At 48.0% G+C, this 13,999-nt stretch overlaps 1 protein-coding gene across 1 annotated transcript; it reads left to right on the top strand.

The window, feature by feature from the left end:
* The first annotated feature begins 389 nt into the window (after positions 1-389).
* On the top strand, positions 390-1,726 carry GPR45 (G protein-coupled receptor 45). Its single transcript, XM_041756560.1, has one exon. It carries the CDS (start codon positions 550-552, stop codon positions 1,669-1,671), a length of 1,122 nt encoding a protein of 373 aa, XP_041612494.1. The 5' UTR covers positions 390-549; the 3' UTR covers positions 1,672-1,726.
* The last annotated feature ends 12,273 nt before the right edge of the window (positions 1,727-13,999 follow it).

Here is a 13,999-nt window from a genome sequence, read left to right as displayed (position 1 = left end):
AAGCAGGCTTGTCCAAAGCTTCATTTGGTCAGGTTGCTTACAATAAAATGTATTGAATGCATGCTCATTACATAGATACTGACCACAAAGTATTCACGTTCTCATCCCACACAAAATAGGTCTGATGAGATTTCCTGGGGCTACTTGACAAGGCTCCTAATCTCTTGTGACTACCAAGCCTTGTTCTGAATATGCTAAATCAACGAGGCATTATTTCTCTCCACCCTAATGTTTATAATACCTGAAAAATCTAAACACTGTTGTATGCAAAGCTGCTTGGAAAGTCTCACTTCCTTCTCCCCCCTGCTTTGCTCTAGGCTACAGAGAGCATCCAAATAGGAAGCTGCAGACACAGTTGGCGGTCATGCAGATGATGAGACTGTGATTGATTTTGCAAATTCTGGCTAGTGCTTCCAAAGAAAGACGCTTCGCGACCATTCCAAGGCCCTAGGGATCCAAGAATGCAACCGGCACACTGAAAATGGCAGCCACCGAAGGGCTGAGGGGAGTCCTTCCAGTCCTTTCTGTCCCAGCTCCAAATTGTTTTCCATGATGGCCTGCAACAGCTCCACCATTGAGACCTACCAGAACTTGCTGCTGAACGGGAGCAATGTGTCCGACTCTGGGGTCCCCCTGGCACCTGCCCCCCTCAGGATATCCTTGGCAATAATCATGATGCTGATGATCGTGGTGGGATTCCTTGGCAACGCCGTGGTCTGCATCATCGTGTACCAGCGGCCAGCCATGCGCTCGGCCATCAACCTGCTGCTGGCCACGCTGGCCTTCTCCGACATCATGCTGTCCCTGTGCTGCATGCCCTTCACCGCTGTCACCCTCATCACCGTCCACTGGCACTTCGGCGATTACTTCTGCCGCCTCTCGGCCACCCTGTACTGGTTTTTCGTCCTGGAGGGCGTGGCCATCCTGCTCATCATCAGCGTGGACCGCTTTCTCATCATCGTGCAGCGCCAGGACAAGCTGAACCCGCGGCGGGCCAAGCGGATCATCGCCGTCTCCTGGGCGCTGTCCTTCTGCGTGGCGGCGCCCTCGCTGGCCGGCCGGACGTTCGTGGAGGTGCCGGCGCGGGCCCCCCAGTGCGTGCTGGGCTACACGGAGCTCCCGGCCGAGCGCGCCTACGTGGTGGCGCTGGTGGTGGCCGTGTTCTTCGTGCCCTTCGGGGTCATGCTGTGCTCCTACCTGTGCATCCTGCACACGGTCCGCAAGAACGCCATTCGCGTGCACAACCAGTCGGACAGCCTGGACCTCAGACAACTCACCCGGGCAGGCCTGCGGCGGCTGCAGCGCCAACAGCAGGTCAGCCTGGACTTGAGCTTCAAGACCAAGGCGTGCACCACCATCCTCATCCTCTTTGTGGGCTTCTCGCTCTGCTGGCTGCCACACTCCGTCTACAGCCTCCTGTCGGTGTTCAGCCGGGGCTTCTACTGCAGCTCCTCCTTCTACACCACCAGCTCCTGCGTCCTGTGGCTCAGCTACCTCAAGTCTGTCTTCAACCCCATCGTCTACTGCTGGAGAATCAAAAAATTCCGTGAGGCCTGCATTGAGCTGCTGCCCCAGACCTTCCAAATCCTCCCCAAAGTGCCTGAGCGGATCCGAAGGAGAATCCAGCCAAGCACAGTCTACGTGTGCAATGAAAACCAGTCGGCGGTGTAAAAGGAAACCTGCAGGTGGAGCGCCGCGGACTGGTCCCAGGGCGCATCATGCGTCCCTCCACTCGGTGGCCGGGCGCCTTGGGTGTAGTCAGCGTCTGGGGTGGCTTTGGAAGCACTGGGGTACTCATTTGTTGCTGGATAAGCTGCAGCTCCCAGGTTTGCAAGATGAATGATTTTTGTTTCTCGCAGGGGAAGAGCAGGATTTGAGTCTGATGGAAACAGGAGGATAGTCGAGACAGAGTGGGAGTGGGTGGGCACGTGGGGCAGAAAGTCAGGGAGGGGGGTGGGGAGGAAGGCTCTGTCCAAAGAGCTCCCAGTTCACCTGCTTCGGAGCAGGTGCCCCGCTCTGAGGCGGGAACACAGTAGGGATCATCTCACGGGTTCCCACTCATTTCACTTGACGCCAGCGTTCTTCACACGGATTTATGTCTGTGGAGCATAGGAAATGCGCAGGCTTCTTTGTGTTGGTCGGGAATGCGTTTCTGATCACGCTGAATCATCCTTTCTATAAACCAAAATCGCGCGGGGAAGCAGAGTGAGCCCCTGTGTGTTTTCAGTTCCCCCGTGTGACACGTGGGAGTCCTCAGCGGCTCAAAGCCCAGGGCATGATCAGGGGTAGTTCAGCGGGAAATGAGCAGCCCACCCAAGTGGTCCGCATGGACCCGTCCTCATCCTCTTTGTGGGCTTCTCGCTCTGCCGGCTGCCACACTCCGTCTACAGCCTCCTGTGGGTGTTCAGCCGGGGCTTCTACCGCAGCTCTGCTGGCCTACCTGGCCCCGCCAGCCCTGTCCCCAGCCCGGAGGCCCTTCGCCCTCTCTGTGGGGCCGTGACAGCCCCTCTGCCCCTTCTCTTTTCCCCCACTGTCCCCCGTGCCTCCCTTTGTTTCATGCCATCCATCTGCTGCACAGAAAAAAACCCACTCCTCCTGTAATCCATCTTTTCAGCAAGTATCTGCAATGACTTGTTTTCAGTTTCAGAAGTGGTCAGTGGGCTTGGTTGGTGTTTCCTCTCCATGTTTGAGGCTGCAGTCTCTGTGAGCTGCCACAAGGATTTCAGTGCTGGGGCGGGCGGGTGGCATCATAAACACCCGCCCTGCTGAGTGGGTCCCTGTTGAGCTCTGCCTTCCTCCTACCTCATTCAGACCTGCAGTCTGACTGCTGCTGTCTGGGCTACCTACCCAAGCCTGGGGCCTCTGACCCCACATGGGACTGGGACCCCAGGACTAAAGCTGCCTGGAGGGGACCTTTCTGCTTGTGCCATACACTCGGCCGCTGTGCCCAGGCAGGGCCACCCATCACCACCAGGAGCTTCTGATGCCAGGGGCTGATTTCCAAGTTCAGGCAGGCCACTGAGGCCACAGAGTTCTTGTTATAGTTTCAGATCTGAAGAGAGTGGGAATTTAAGGAGAGTTCAGGAAATCTGATTCCAAGTCTAACTCTGCCAGGAGCTAGTCCTGTGAACGTGTTCATTTTACCACACTTCTCTGGGTCTCAGTTTCCCTGTTTGCCTAGTAAGGAAGGAGACCTAGATGATCTCCAACGTCCCCTGCTGTTTCACAGACGCTCGGATTCTAAGTGTGTATGTTTCCTACCTGGAGTCACCAGATCCCCTGCATTTGTTTATTTGCCCATGCAATGAGCATTTTATTAAGTGCCTACTAGATGCAAGGCACTGTAGGGAATAGGGATGAATAAGGCATGGGATGTGATGAAAAACAGTTGTCCGGTTTATTCCAGGATAATTGTCACTTGAATTTGGTCTAACAGCACAGAAGCTCTCTTTTTGTCTCTTTCCTCATTTCCTTTCCAAGATTGTGTTAAGAGGCCAACTCTGCATTCTAATGCTCTCTTCCTGTGATACTCGTGCCAGAGGCAAAGAGAGAACATGATTTACATTAATCTAAGCCCAGAGGAAGGTCTGTTGAGGAAATAATTGCCACTTTCTCACCAACTCCCCCATCTGTCTATATGCAGATAAGAGAAAGAGAGAGAGAGAGACTTCTGAAGACTTGCAGTTGGCCTGTGATTGAATGAGGTGGATCCTGTCAACTCTAGTGCACCAGGCAGGGTTGGGGGATTTGCCTTCAGTTCCCACAAGATGAGTTGCATGGCCTTAGTGGTATCCAAGAGCACAGCCAGCACACCCAGGGTCACAGCCACAGGGCCCTCTCCTCTGGTGGGCAATCAAGGGAATGTTTTTCAGGAGCAAAAGAGATATCACAAACTGAATGAAGGTATCAAAATTTATATATCAGTGTTCTATGATGTATGTTGTACAGTAACATATATGTTTTAAAGTAATAATTTTGTATATATTTTAAATAAAGTATTATTGCTCTTTCAGTGTACAAGACTGTGTTCTTACTAGAATTAGCACCACGGCTGTGAATAGTAAGCCACCATCTGGTGTCTAACACCTCCTAGGACGAAACAGCTTCAGGAAATCTAGAACCTTGACTAACCAAGTCAAGGTTACTAACCAAGCTGGAATGACTAAAGGAAGCTAACAATAAGATGACAATGGGGAGACTATTTGATCAATGGGGGTCACAACCTGGGTTCCCATTTTTTTAAAACAAATCATAGCACCACTAAGAAACTCCAGCTGGTCAGTCTTCACCTCCAGTCTGCCACCTTCAGAATTCTCTCCAGCCTCGCTGAACTTTTAATGAACTTTGCTTTCCTAAAACAGTGAATGAGGACCAAGTTCTTATCTCCTTCCCCCAGACATGCAGGGCAAGGGCAAGTGGTGCTTATGGACTTTTAGTTTACATCTTCTCTTTAGCCCTGAGGCTCCTGAATTTTTTTCTGTGGGGCCTGGGCAGCAACTGAATACCTATCTCAGAAGCTCCTTGGGAGGGCCTCACCTCAGAAAATGAAACACAAATACCTCAGAAGTGTCATCCTAATTCTTGCTACCCCGAAAAATCCACTGCCTTTTTCTCTTGAGTCTTGATGCCTGTTGCTGGCGTGAAATGAAAGTGAAGTTTCTCTTCGACATTCTGACAACCAAGCCAAGCAACAAAAGTCTAGATCAATTCCTCCTTTGCTATTCTGACCCCTGGGAATATTTTCCCCAACGTGAATTATAGCACATGTTGTCTTGGACTAAAAAACCTACTATGGGGGGCGCCTGGGTGGCTCAGTCAGTTAAGCATCTGCCTTTGGCTCAGGCCATGATCTCAGGGTCCTGGGATGGAGCCCCATGTGGACTCCCTGCTCAGCAGAGAGTCTGCTTCTCCCTCTCCCTCTGCCCTCCCTCTGCTCATGCTCTCTCTCTCACTCTCTCAAATTAAAAGCAAACAAACCCACTATGTTAAGACTTTCCTACATTGCCCTGCTTGCCTGAGCAGATAGTGATGGGTAGGGTATGGGCGCTATCTCTGAACCTCTGAAATAGCAGGAGTGCCCAGAGGTTGGGTTTTCACTCTTATGGAAACACATGGGCCGTGGAGGGGGAAGGACATGTTTTCTGGAATGGGACAGTCCAAACCCAGGGCCGCCATGCTCTCCATGTGATTTGGAGCAAGATGTAGAGCATTTGCACACCTCGGCTTCCTCATGTCCTACACGGCAGGATCCTCCAGCCAGGGGGTCTCTCTGAAGAATAAAGGAAATAATGTGTATAAAGGATTTAGCACAGGCCTGGTCCACGGAGAGGCTGATTATATGGTGGCAATACCGGTCACAGTTGTTCTGCTAACTTGCTCTATGGCTAAGGTTTGTCCTTTTTGGGCAAGGGTAGAAATCTGTTTAAGAGGCTTGGCTGTTCAGTCCACGTCCTAAGATTTCAGGGTTCAGCTGACAAGAACACAGTATCCACAAGAGCTGGGAGCATGGGTGGGCTTAACGTCAGAGAGCAAACTTCTTGGGGCACCTGGATGGCTCAGTCCGTTGAGCATCTGACTTGATTTCGGCTCATGTCATGATCTCAGGGTCTCTGGAACTAGCCCCCCATCAGGCTCCATGCTGGGCTCAGAGTCTCCTTGAGATTCTCTTCTCCTCTCCCTCTGCTCCTCCTCCCACTCTCCTCTCTCTCTCTCTCATAAATACATACATAAATAAAATCTTTAAAACAATAACCTTGTTTCCCTCTCCTTGAGGTCCAGGGCAGCTGGGTGGGTTCCCTGCTCATGGAGTTGCTCAACTCAGGTTCCTTCTATGGCACTGTCCTCATCTTTGTGGTGAATTTTGGTTGGAGTCAGGGCTCTGTTTGGCTCCTGAGGAAAGGAATGGTGGGATAAGACCCCTGGTTTTCAGCTGCCAGGAGCCAAGTCAAATGACCACAGCCAGCTGCAAAGGAGGCTAGGAAATGGAGTCCCTGGTCAGAGGACCTGGGCCCAGCTACAGCTTTCTTAGCATGGAAGGGGAGAGGATTCGGTGGATTCTTAGCAGTTTCTGCCAAAATGTCACACAATTTTGAAAAACAAGGGATCCTAGCTGACGTACCAATTCTGAAATCCTCAGCACAAATTTCACAGGTGAAGTTGTAAAATAAACACACCTCTATCCCATCCACCCAAGAAGGTGCCTCTCTACCTCTAGCCCTCAACACATAGGGACCTACATCCACTGAGAAGTACTGCTCGAATTTATGCCTGGCCTAAGAAGATAAAGCTGCCACATTTAATCTTTCAGACACAGAAGGGAGACAGGAAAGCTAAACTCTTTGAAAATTTGCAGCCACAAAGGGGAATAAATTTTGGTCAAGATAAAAAAAAAATTACTATTTAAAACAACAGTCAAGGGGCACCTGGGTGGCTCAGTGGTTGAGCATCTGCCTTCAACTCAGGTTATAATCCCAGGGTCCTGGGATGGAGGCCCACATTGGGCTCCCCACAGGGAGCCTGCCTTCTCTCTCTGTCCTTCATGAATAGATAAATAAAATCTTTAAAAATAAATAAACTAAACAACAGTCAACAGTGATTGAGAACAACTCTGCTTAAGAATTTAATTATGTTCAAGGCAAAAGTATAATATCAAAGTTTTGCCTAGTGTATGGTGGAGACTAGCTCTACTAGGGCAAGGTGGACCAACAGGCAGTGTGGGCGGGCGCTCAGGCCAGGATGACCCAATGTAACTACTCACAAAAAGGGAGGGCCTGGGGACCCCAGTTGGGAGTTTCACATCTGGATCCTGCAAGAATAAAGAGGTTGGGACGCAAAAGCATAGCGTTCTGTGTGTGTGCGTGCACATGCGTGTGCCCCTGTGTTATATTGGGCAGGCATCCAAGGTTACTTTAGCAGTCTGCCTTCTGCTCTCTCATCTTTCATCCTGGAAAAGCAGGGGACAGGTGTCCTAGGAACAAGAGGAATGCCCAACATTGCCTGGTTCAGAGAATGAAACGGGAGGGGCTGCAGCACAGATTTTTTTTTTCTTCTAATTTTTCTGATAGGAACAGAAAAAACTTACCTGTATGACCAGAACTTGACCTTCTTGCCATCAGAAATCTGAGGCAAGTTGAGCCTTCTGAGGTGCTCCCATGAATGCCTGAAGATCCCTTGAGGTCCAGTAGGTAAGACAGATCCCTTGCACTGGATCTGGGCCTTCCAGCCTCCCTGCGCTCTTTCCTGCTGCCTCTGGCAACTGCTAGCCCTTTGCCGATCATGGCAGTGGGGGGAAAAAATAGCCAAGCTCACGTCTGGAAGCATTTTTAAAGACAGGTTTGCTGCTCCTTCCTAATTGTCCTTTGGGGGACTATATGTCTCATTTCTCCTTTCATTAAAGGGCTGCCGACCTAGCTCCCTGTCACACTATTTTGCTGTAGTGTCACGATGTCTTCCAATGTTGTATTAAACCATGAAGAAAGGATTACCATAAAAGACCAACAAGATGGAACAATTTAAAATATGCATAGGGAAAAATGGGAAGCTGAATTTGCTTTCAAAGCGTGAACAAAGGCAACAGGGAAACATGAGAAATGGGAAGCTCTTTCTCCACAAGGCTTTCCATACTTTCTGGAATTTGCTGGGCCTCTCTGGAAGCAGTCCAGGCTATTCAGAAGGCACCTCCCCCTTGGTGGGGAGCCCTGGGGCTTCAGATAGGCAGCCACCTCAGGCCTGCACCGTGGTTGTGGGCACTTCTGGCCTTCACTCTGGCTGTTTCCCCATTCCCCTTACATAGTGGTAATGTCCCACAAGATTTTGTCACAAGGAGTTAGATCTCTGTTATACTTCCCGTGAGCCTCTTCTGCCTACAGGTCCTCTTCATTCCCTGGCCTGCTCCTCTGGTTTTCTTGGATCTTCTCATAATGCAATAAGGAGATATGAGTAAGCTTTTAATTAGACAAGAGGGGATCCTAATTTATTAAAGTTTAGATTTATATTCTGTAGAAGAATTATATATTCTCCATCCTTAGGAATAAATTTCTCTAGTTTTAGGAAAAGTTATAAAAGATCAGGGCCCGGGTTGGCTCAGTCAGTTAAGGGTCTAACTCTTGATTTTGGCTCAGGTCATGATCTCAGGGTTGTGACACTGAGCCCCAGCTCAGGCTCTGCACTGGGCGTGGAACCTGCTTAAGATTCTCTCTCTCTTTCCTTCTCTCCCTCCTTTCCACTCCTGTTCACTTTCTCTTTCTCTCTCTAAAAGAATTAAGTAAAAAAGTTATAAAGATCATATCTATTAATTTTTTCAATTATAGATTTTTCAATTATAATTTTCTGCTTATAGAAATGAAAATGAGACTTGGATTTTTTTTTACTCCAACACAAAGAAAATTAAACATTTTCTAAACTTGCATAATAAAAATCCACAATTGTATTTTTATGTAAGAAATAGAAAAAAAATAGAGGGCACCTGGGTGGCTCAGTGGTTGAGCATCTGCCTTTGGCTCAGGTCGTGATTCTGGGGTCCTGGGATTAAGTCATACATCGGGCTCCCCGAAGGGAGCCTGCTTCTCCCTCTGCCTAGGTCTCTGCCTCTCTCTGTGTCTCTCAGGAATAAATAAATAGAATCTTTAAAAAATTTTTTTTAAAAGGAATGTAAAAAATGTGTATTTTCTTTTGCAAAGTTCAGATCATGCAATACCACACTACAACTTCACAGCCTAGTTTTTTCTTGTGGGTTTTTGTTTGTTTGTTTGTTTTTGTTTTTTCAAAGTGCTTTCTGCTGACTGGAAGTTTCCCATTGTGTGGATGCACCACAAGCTAAGTAACTGATGTACTCTTTTTTTTGTGCATTTTTTACATTTTTCATTATTTTTAAAAAATGTTGTAATGAACATCTTTGGCATAAATTTCTCTGCCAAGCTACTATTTTCTTAAAGTAAATTCTAAAAGTGGAATGGGTGGCTTTTTGTGCAATAATATATATATAATTTCATTATATATTACATTATGTAAATATACGTATTATAATATATATAATTATATATATATTTTTAGAAAGTGTGTGGCAATTTATTTTCTCACCGGTTGTGCTTAAGAATTACCAACAACTGGGACGCCTGGGTGGCTCAGTGATTGAGCATCTGCCTTCGGCTTAGGTCATGATTCTGGAGTCCTGGGATCAAGTCCCACATCGGGCTCCCCACAGGGAGCCTGCTTCTCCCTCTGCCTGTGTCTCTGCCTCTCTCTCTCTGTGTTTCTCATGGATAAATAAATAAAATATTAAAAAAAAAAAAAAAAAGAATTACCAACAACCTGAAAGAGTGTATGGGCAGGTCATGAAACACTTCTCATTAACCACCAATGGGCCCTATGCCTACGAGCTGGGCAGAGGCTCCTTTGGGCATCAGCTCCATCATAAATTGGGGCGTGGAGGTAGCTGGCAGAGCCAACAGGCGTCTGTCATGACTGAGGAGGCATGTACAAGAACACTGCAGTTGTGCGATAGTTAAGGCCAATTAATATGTATTCACTGATTCCATATAGAACGGAGTCACAGAAATAACTGTTAAAGCCATTCTACCTCTCCAGAAACCAATTTGGGCTGAAAGGATTATTTGTAGCAAGTGCAGGCTAACTCGAGTCAGCCAGACTCGAGACCCTTTGAACACAGAGAAGTCTGGCTGGCTGGCAGGCTGGGCCTAGGAAGCATGTCCAGACCATTCTATTTTCCGTTCCCCACCTTTATGTGACTCTGAGGCAACCTTTTCTACCCTGCTGTACAAAGCATATTAAGTATTTAAGTTCAATTCTCTGAGCTGGGAGGCAGAGTAGAATACAATTGAGACTGCCCGGGTGGCTGCATGCAAAGGATGTGTTAACCACATCTCTTATTTTCTATCTTCCGATGCTTTGACATTGTGGCCTTACTGCCAGTGGAGACACTGCCACTCCCAGGGCTAGCTAATTCCCAGAGTACCCAAATTGCCTATCGGGCATCTCTTAAATGCAAAACAGCAATCCAGATCTTAAATCTCCTTAATGCAAAACCCCACATCACCTCCTTGAGGCTCCCACGCCCCCGCTGCTTTCTACCTCCGCTGCTTACCCCCGGGCCTGGGACTAGACAACCAGGGACAGCCTCTACACCCCAGAGCCTCCTCAAATCATTCAAGCCTGTTTCCCTTGCCTCACCCATTCCTTCCCTGGGAGACCACAAGAAAGACCCTTGCCTACTGCACCCACCCTCTCCTGGAGCATCGTGACTACCCTGGGGACTCCTTGTGCAACCCTAGGCCACGGCATGGCCCCTCCTCTTGGGGACCGAGTATAAAAACTACCTTTTCAATTGCCATCATCTCCTGGTCTGCTGGCTTTCCTCTACCTCTAGTTGTCTATTAATACACATTTTAAAATAAAGGATTCTCCAAATAAACTGGCTAAAACAATTTGTGTTGTGGTCTTTTGGGAGCTCTTTCCAGTGTCATTAAAACTATGTAAAGATGAAGAGGCAAAATCCTAGATGCAGATGTTGGCAGTGGATACCCTGGTGTATTGGGACAGTTGGTCATTTCACAGCACAAACACTGGCATGTTTCCTTCTGCTGAGAAGCAGGCTGAAGCCTCAGCCCCAGTGTCATCTGTCACCCTTCCCTGCCTGCTTTCCAGGCTGCAGTCAAACTGAGTCTCTATTTTCAAGGTGCTCGACCATCCCACTTACCTTCCAGCTTGGCTCTGCTCTTCCCTCTGGCTGGAGCACTTCCTTTCTGACCGAGGGTTCACAGGTGCTGCGGGTGTACCTGCCTCCTCTTGGCATTTGTCCCGCTGTGTTCTAAGTATTCCTAAGGTGAACTCCAGCAGGGCCGAGACCAGATGTGTCTCTTTCACTGTTTTGTTTTGTTTTTTAAAGATTTATTTATTTGAAGTGGAGTAGGAGGGGCAGAGAGAAGACCAAGCAGACTCCCCACTGAATGTGGAGCCCAATGCGGAGCTCCATCCCAGGACGCTGAGATCCTGACCTGAGCCCAAACCAAGAATTGGATGCTTAATTAACTGAGCCACCCAGGCACCCCTTTTATCACTGTTTTATCCACAGAGCTTAGCACAATACCTGGCGCATAGCAGTCTTCCAACATAGGCTTGAGGGATGAATGAATGATTGAATATATGACTAAATGAAAACATGAATCGAAACAGGAAAACCTCATTAAATTGGCATTAAAACGTCATTAAATACAGTTCCTGGTAACGTGAGGCCTTTATCCCCTCCGCGCCTTCCTCTGGCAAGGTTGGTTCTGTTTCTGCACGTGCTTGAGCAGGACAGTAACTTGCAGTCACCATGGCTGCGATTGCCAGAGAAGGGACCCTAGCCGCTCCCCACCGAGGACAGCCCTGCACAGCATCCACGAAGAGAGCCTTCCATCCTCCCGGCCCACTGGATGTGCATCCAGGCACAGCCCTGGTGGGTTAGGAAGAGCTGAGTTTCCCTGTCAGCTGCGATGAAGCAGCTCATTTTCTTTTCTTTTTTTTCTTAGAAGCTCATTTTCTACTATTTTCCATAAACATGAGGTATCTGGAAATTATACCAGTAGGTGCACAAATCCGAATTTGGCCCATCGCCCACACTTTGCCAATGTTCCACTGCATGAGATTGCAGTTACGGGAGCAAAGATGATGCTCGTGTACTCCATGTGCCTTCCCCAGTGATGACATAGCCTTTGCTGTGGATGACCCAGAATGTAGGTGTGCAGTGCAGCTGCAGAAACGTGCTAGAATTCCCTGGCCCCAAGACTCCTCGTGGCAGCGGAAGGAATTGGACTGAAGTGAATAGGCTGGTTGCCACTTGCTGTGGTAGCTTCCCTGCTTCCCATGTTTGGAGGAAGTAGAGAATGCCACCGCTCACCATCCCAGACCCGGACACATACGACACACACTGTCCACACTGCCTGTCGCTTTCTTGCTCTCGCAGGAAAGCAAGGAAGAAAATGCCCTCTTCCTACCCAGTGTTTGGCTTCATCAGGCTCCACACTCCTGGGACCTACTGGGAAAAGGAACTGGACCCATAGTATCTGGAACAACAGCCTAAGAAGGGGCCTGACCAGGGGTCTGGGAGCCACCAACCCTCCTTCCTTCCCGATGTTCCAGAGATTTGTGTAAGGAATACTTGGGAAAACCGTGGATGCCGTGCACACCTTCAGTAGAAGGCCTGCTAAGGAAGCCCCCGTGTCCCCACTTGCCTGCTGTCAGATGCTCTGGCCTGTCGGGAAGTTGCTCTGGCTTTGGCCACTTTCTCCTATAGGCTAGTCTGGCCTGTTTCTGAATCAGCTCTATGCTGACCCTTGCAGATGAAGAGTATCACTTTGTGATGGGGAAAGGTTTGTGTCTTGCTTGTGGACAAAGAGCTGTGCTGATGTTGAACCCATTTTCAAAGGGCCCACATAAGGGGACTTGTGAGCCTTGTTTGTAGGTCTGTTTTAACCCAGCCAAAGAGGTTAGGACAGTAAATGGATGACCTTTAGATGGTTGGCATAGGGCTCTACCTTACATGTTGATAAGGATATATAAAGTGACAATTCTAATTTCATATAAAATCAGTATCAGTAAATGGTCTTCTGTACACACACTTTGTGTAACTACATATACTACTTAAAAGCCATGAAACTGATTACTACTCAGCCTTAAAAAGGAAGGAGGCACTGTGGTACATGGGTGGATTTGGGGGACTTTATAATGAGTGCGATACACCAGTCACAAAAGGACAAATACTGTGGCTTATAGGAGGACCCTAGTAGTCCAGTTCATAGAGCCAGAAAGTAGAATGGGGGTTCTGAGGGGCTGGGGAAAGAGGGTGGAGAGTTAGTGTTTAATGGGCACAGAGTTACAGTTTGGGAAGAGGAAAGCGTTCTGGAGATGGTGGTGAGGGATCTGTGAATGTACTTAATGCCACTGGACCATACACTGAAAAATAATGATAAAATGGCAAATTCTGTTATGTATATTTTATAATTTAAAAAATCCCTGAAAATGGCAAGAAGACTAAGACATGAAAAACATATTGACATACAGCCATTATTAGTAATATGGTAACTTTTTTTGATAGGAAATTGAGTTTGATTATCATTCATAATAAAAAAGCAAACACATTCCTGTAAATTAAGTGAAAGCAAAAAAAAAAAAAATTCAAATGACTTTAGATGTGTACAACTAGGAAGGAACCTGCTAATTCTAAAGAAAGCCAAAGTTTAGCATTTTGGTTTATTTGCAAGCTTAAGTGAACAGTTGACTGTAAATCAGCAATGTATTGAAAAATACTTTAGAAATAGTTGTGGGAGTTGACACCGTGCTGGCAGCAGAGGTGGGAGGGGTGGTGGGCAGCCCCGCTATGCTAATTTTACTGTACACACTTAGTGCTCTAGGTAAATCTCTGACACATGCGGATGAAAAAGGTAGAGGCTGGGATGAGTCAGTCAGATGGGTACCAATGGTGCCACACACTATGTATTGAAGCTTACAAGGCTACTGAGATGAGGCTGGGTATCTGCCTCCCTAGCTTAGTTGGGGACACTAAATGAAAAACTTGTCAAGTGAGACAAATGGACTACATTCACCAGAGGAAGATGACCCTAACCGTAAAGGACTATAGGAGAGCTAGGGCACAGCCTGAGATCCAAGAGCCTCTGGGGCCACATTTGGTCTCAAAGGCTGGACCATACCCACTTCACTCCTCTGCCCTGATTTCCCGAAGGATCCCCAGATACCACCCAGCTCCAGCTCCAGTCTACAGATGACGCCACCAAGGTCTAGGGGATGTGACCAGCCAAGGCCCTCAGCTGGGTGTGTCAGAGCCCAACGAGACCCAGGGTCCCTGGAGTCCAGTGATGACATCTTCCTTTCGCACCTGGCCTGTTGAGCTGCACGTGGTGCTTCTGGGCCCACTTGCCACATGTCTCATTTAACTAATCTACAGCTCTGGACTGCAGACTGAATTATAGCTATTTGTTTCCCT

The sequence above is a fragment of the Vulpes lagopus genome, chromosome 5, assembly GCF_018345385.1.
Source record: "Vulpes lagopus strain Blue_001 chromosome 5, ASM1834538v1, whole genome shotgun sequence".
Lineage (NCBI taxonomy): Eukaryota > Metazoa > Chordata > Mammalia > Carnivora > Canidae > Vulpes > Vulpes lagopus.
Note: the sequence above shows the minus strand (reverse complement) of the source record. Positions and strands in the feature narration are given on the sequence as shown.

Excerpts from the sequence above, each read along its gene's own strand:
- GPR45 (XM_041756560.1), top strand. The coding sequence starts at position 550 with ATGATGGCCTGCAACAGCTCCACCATTGAGACCTACCAGAACTTGCTG.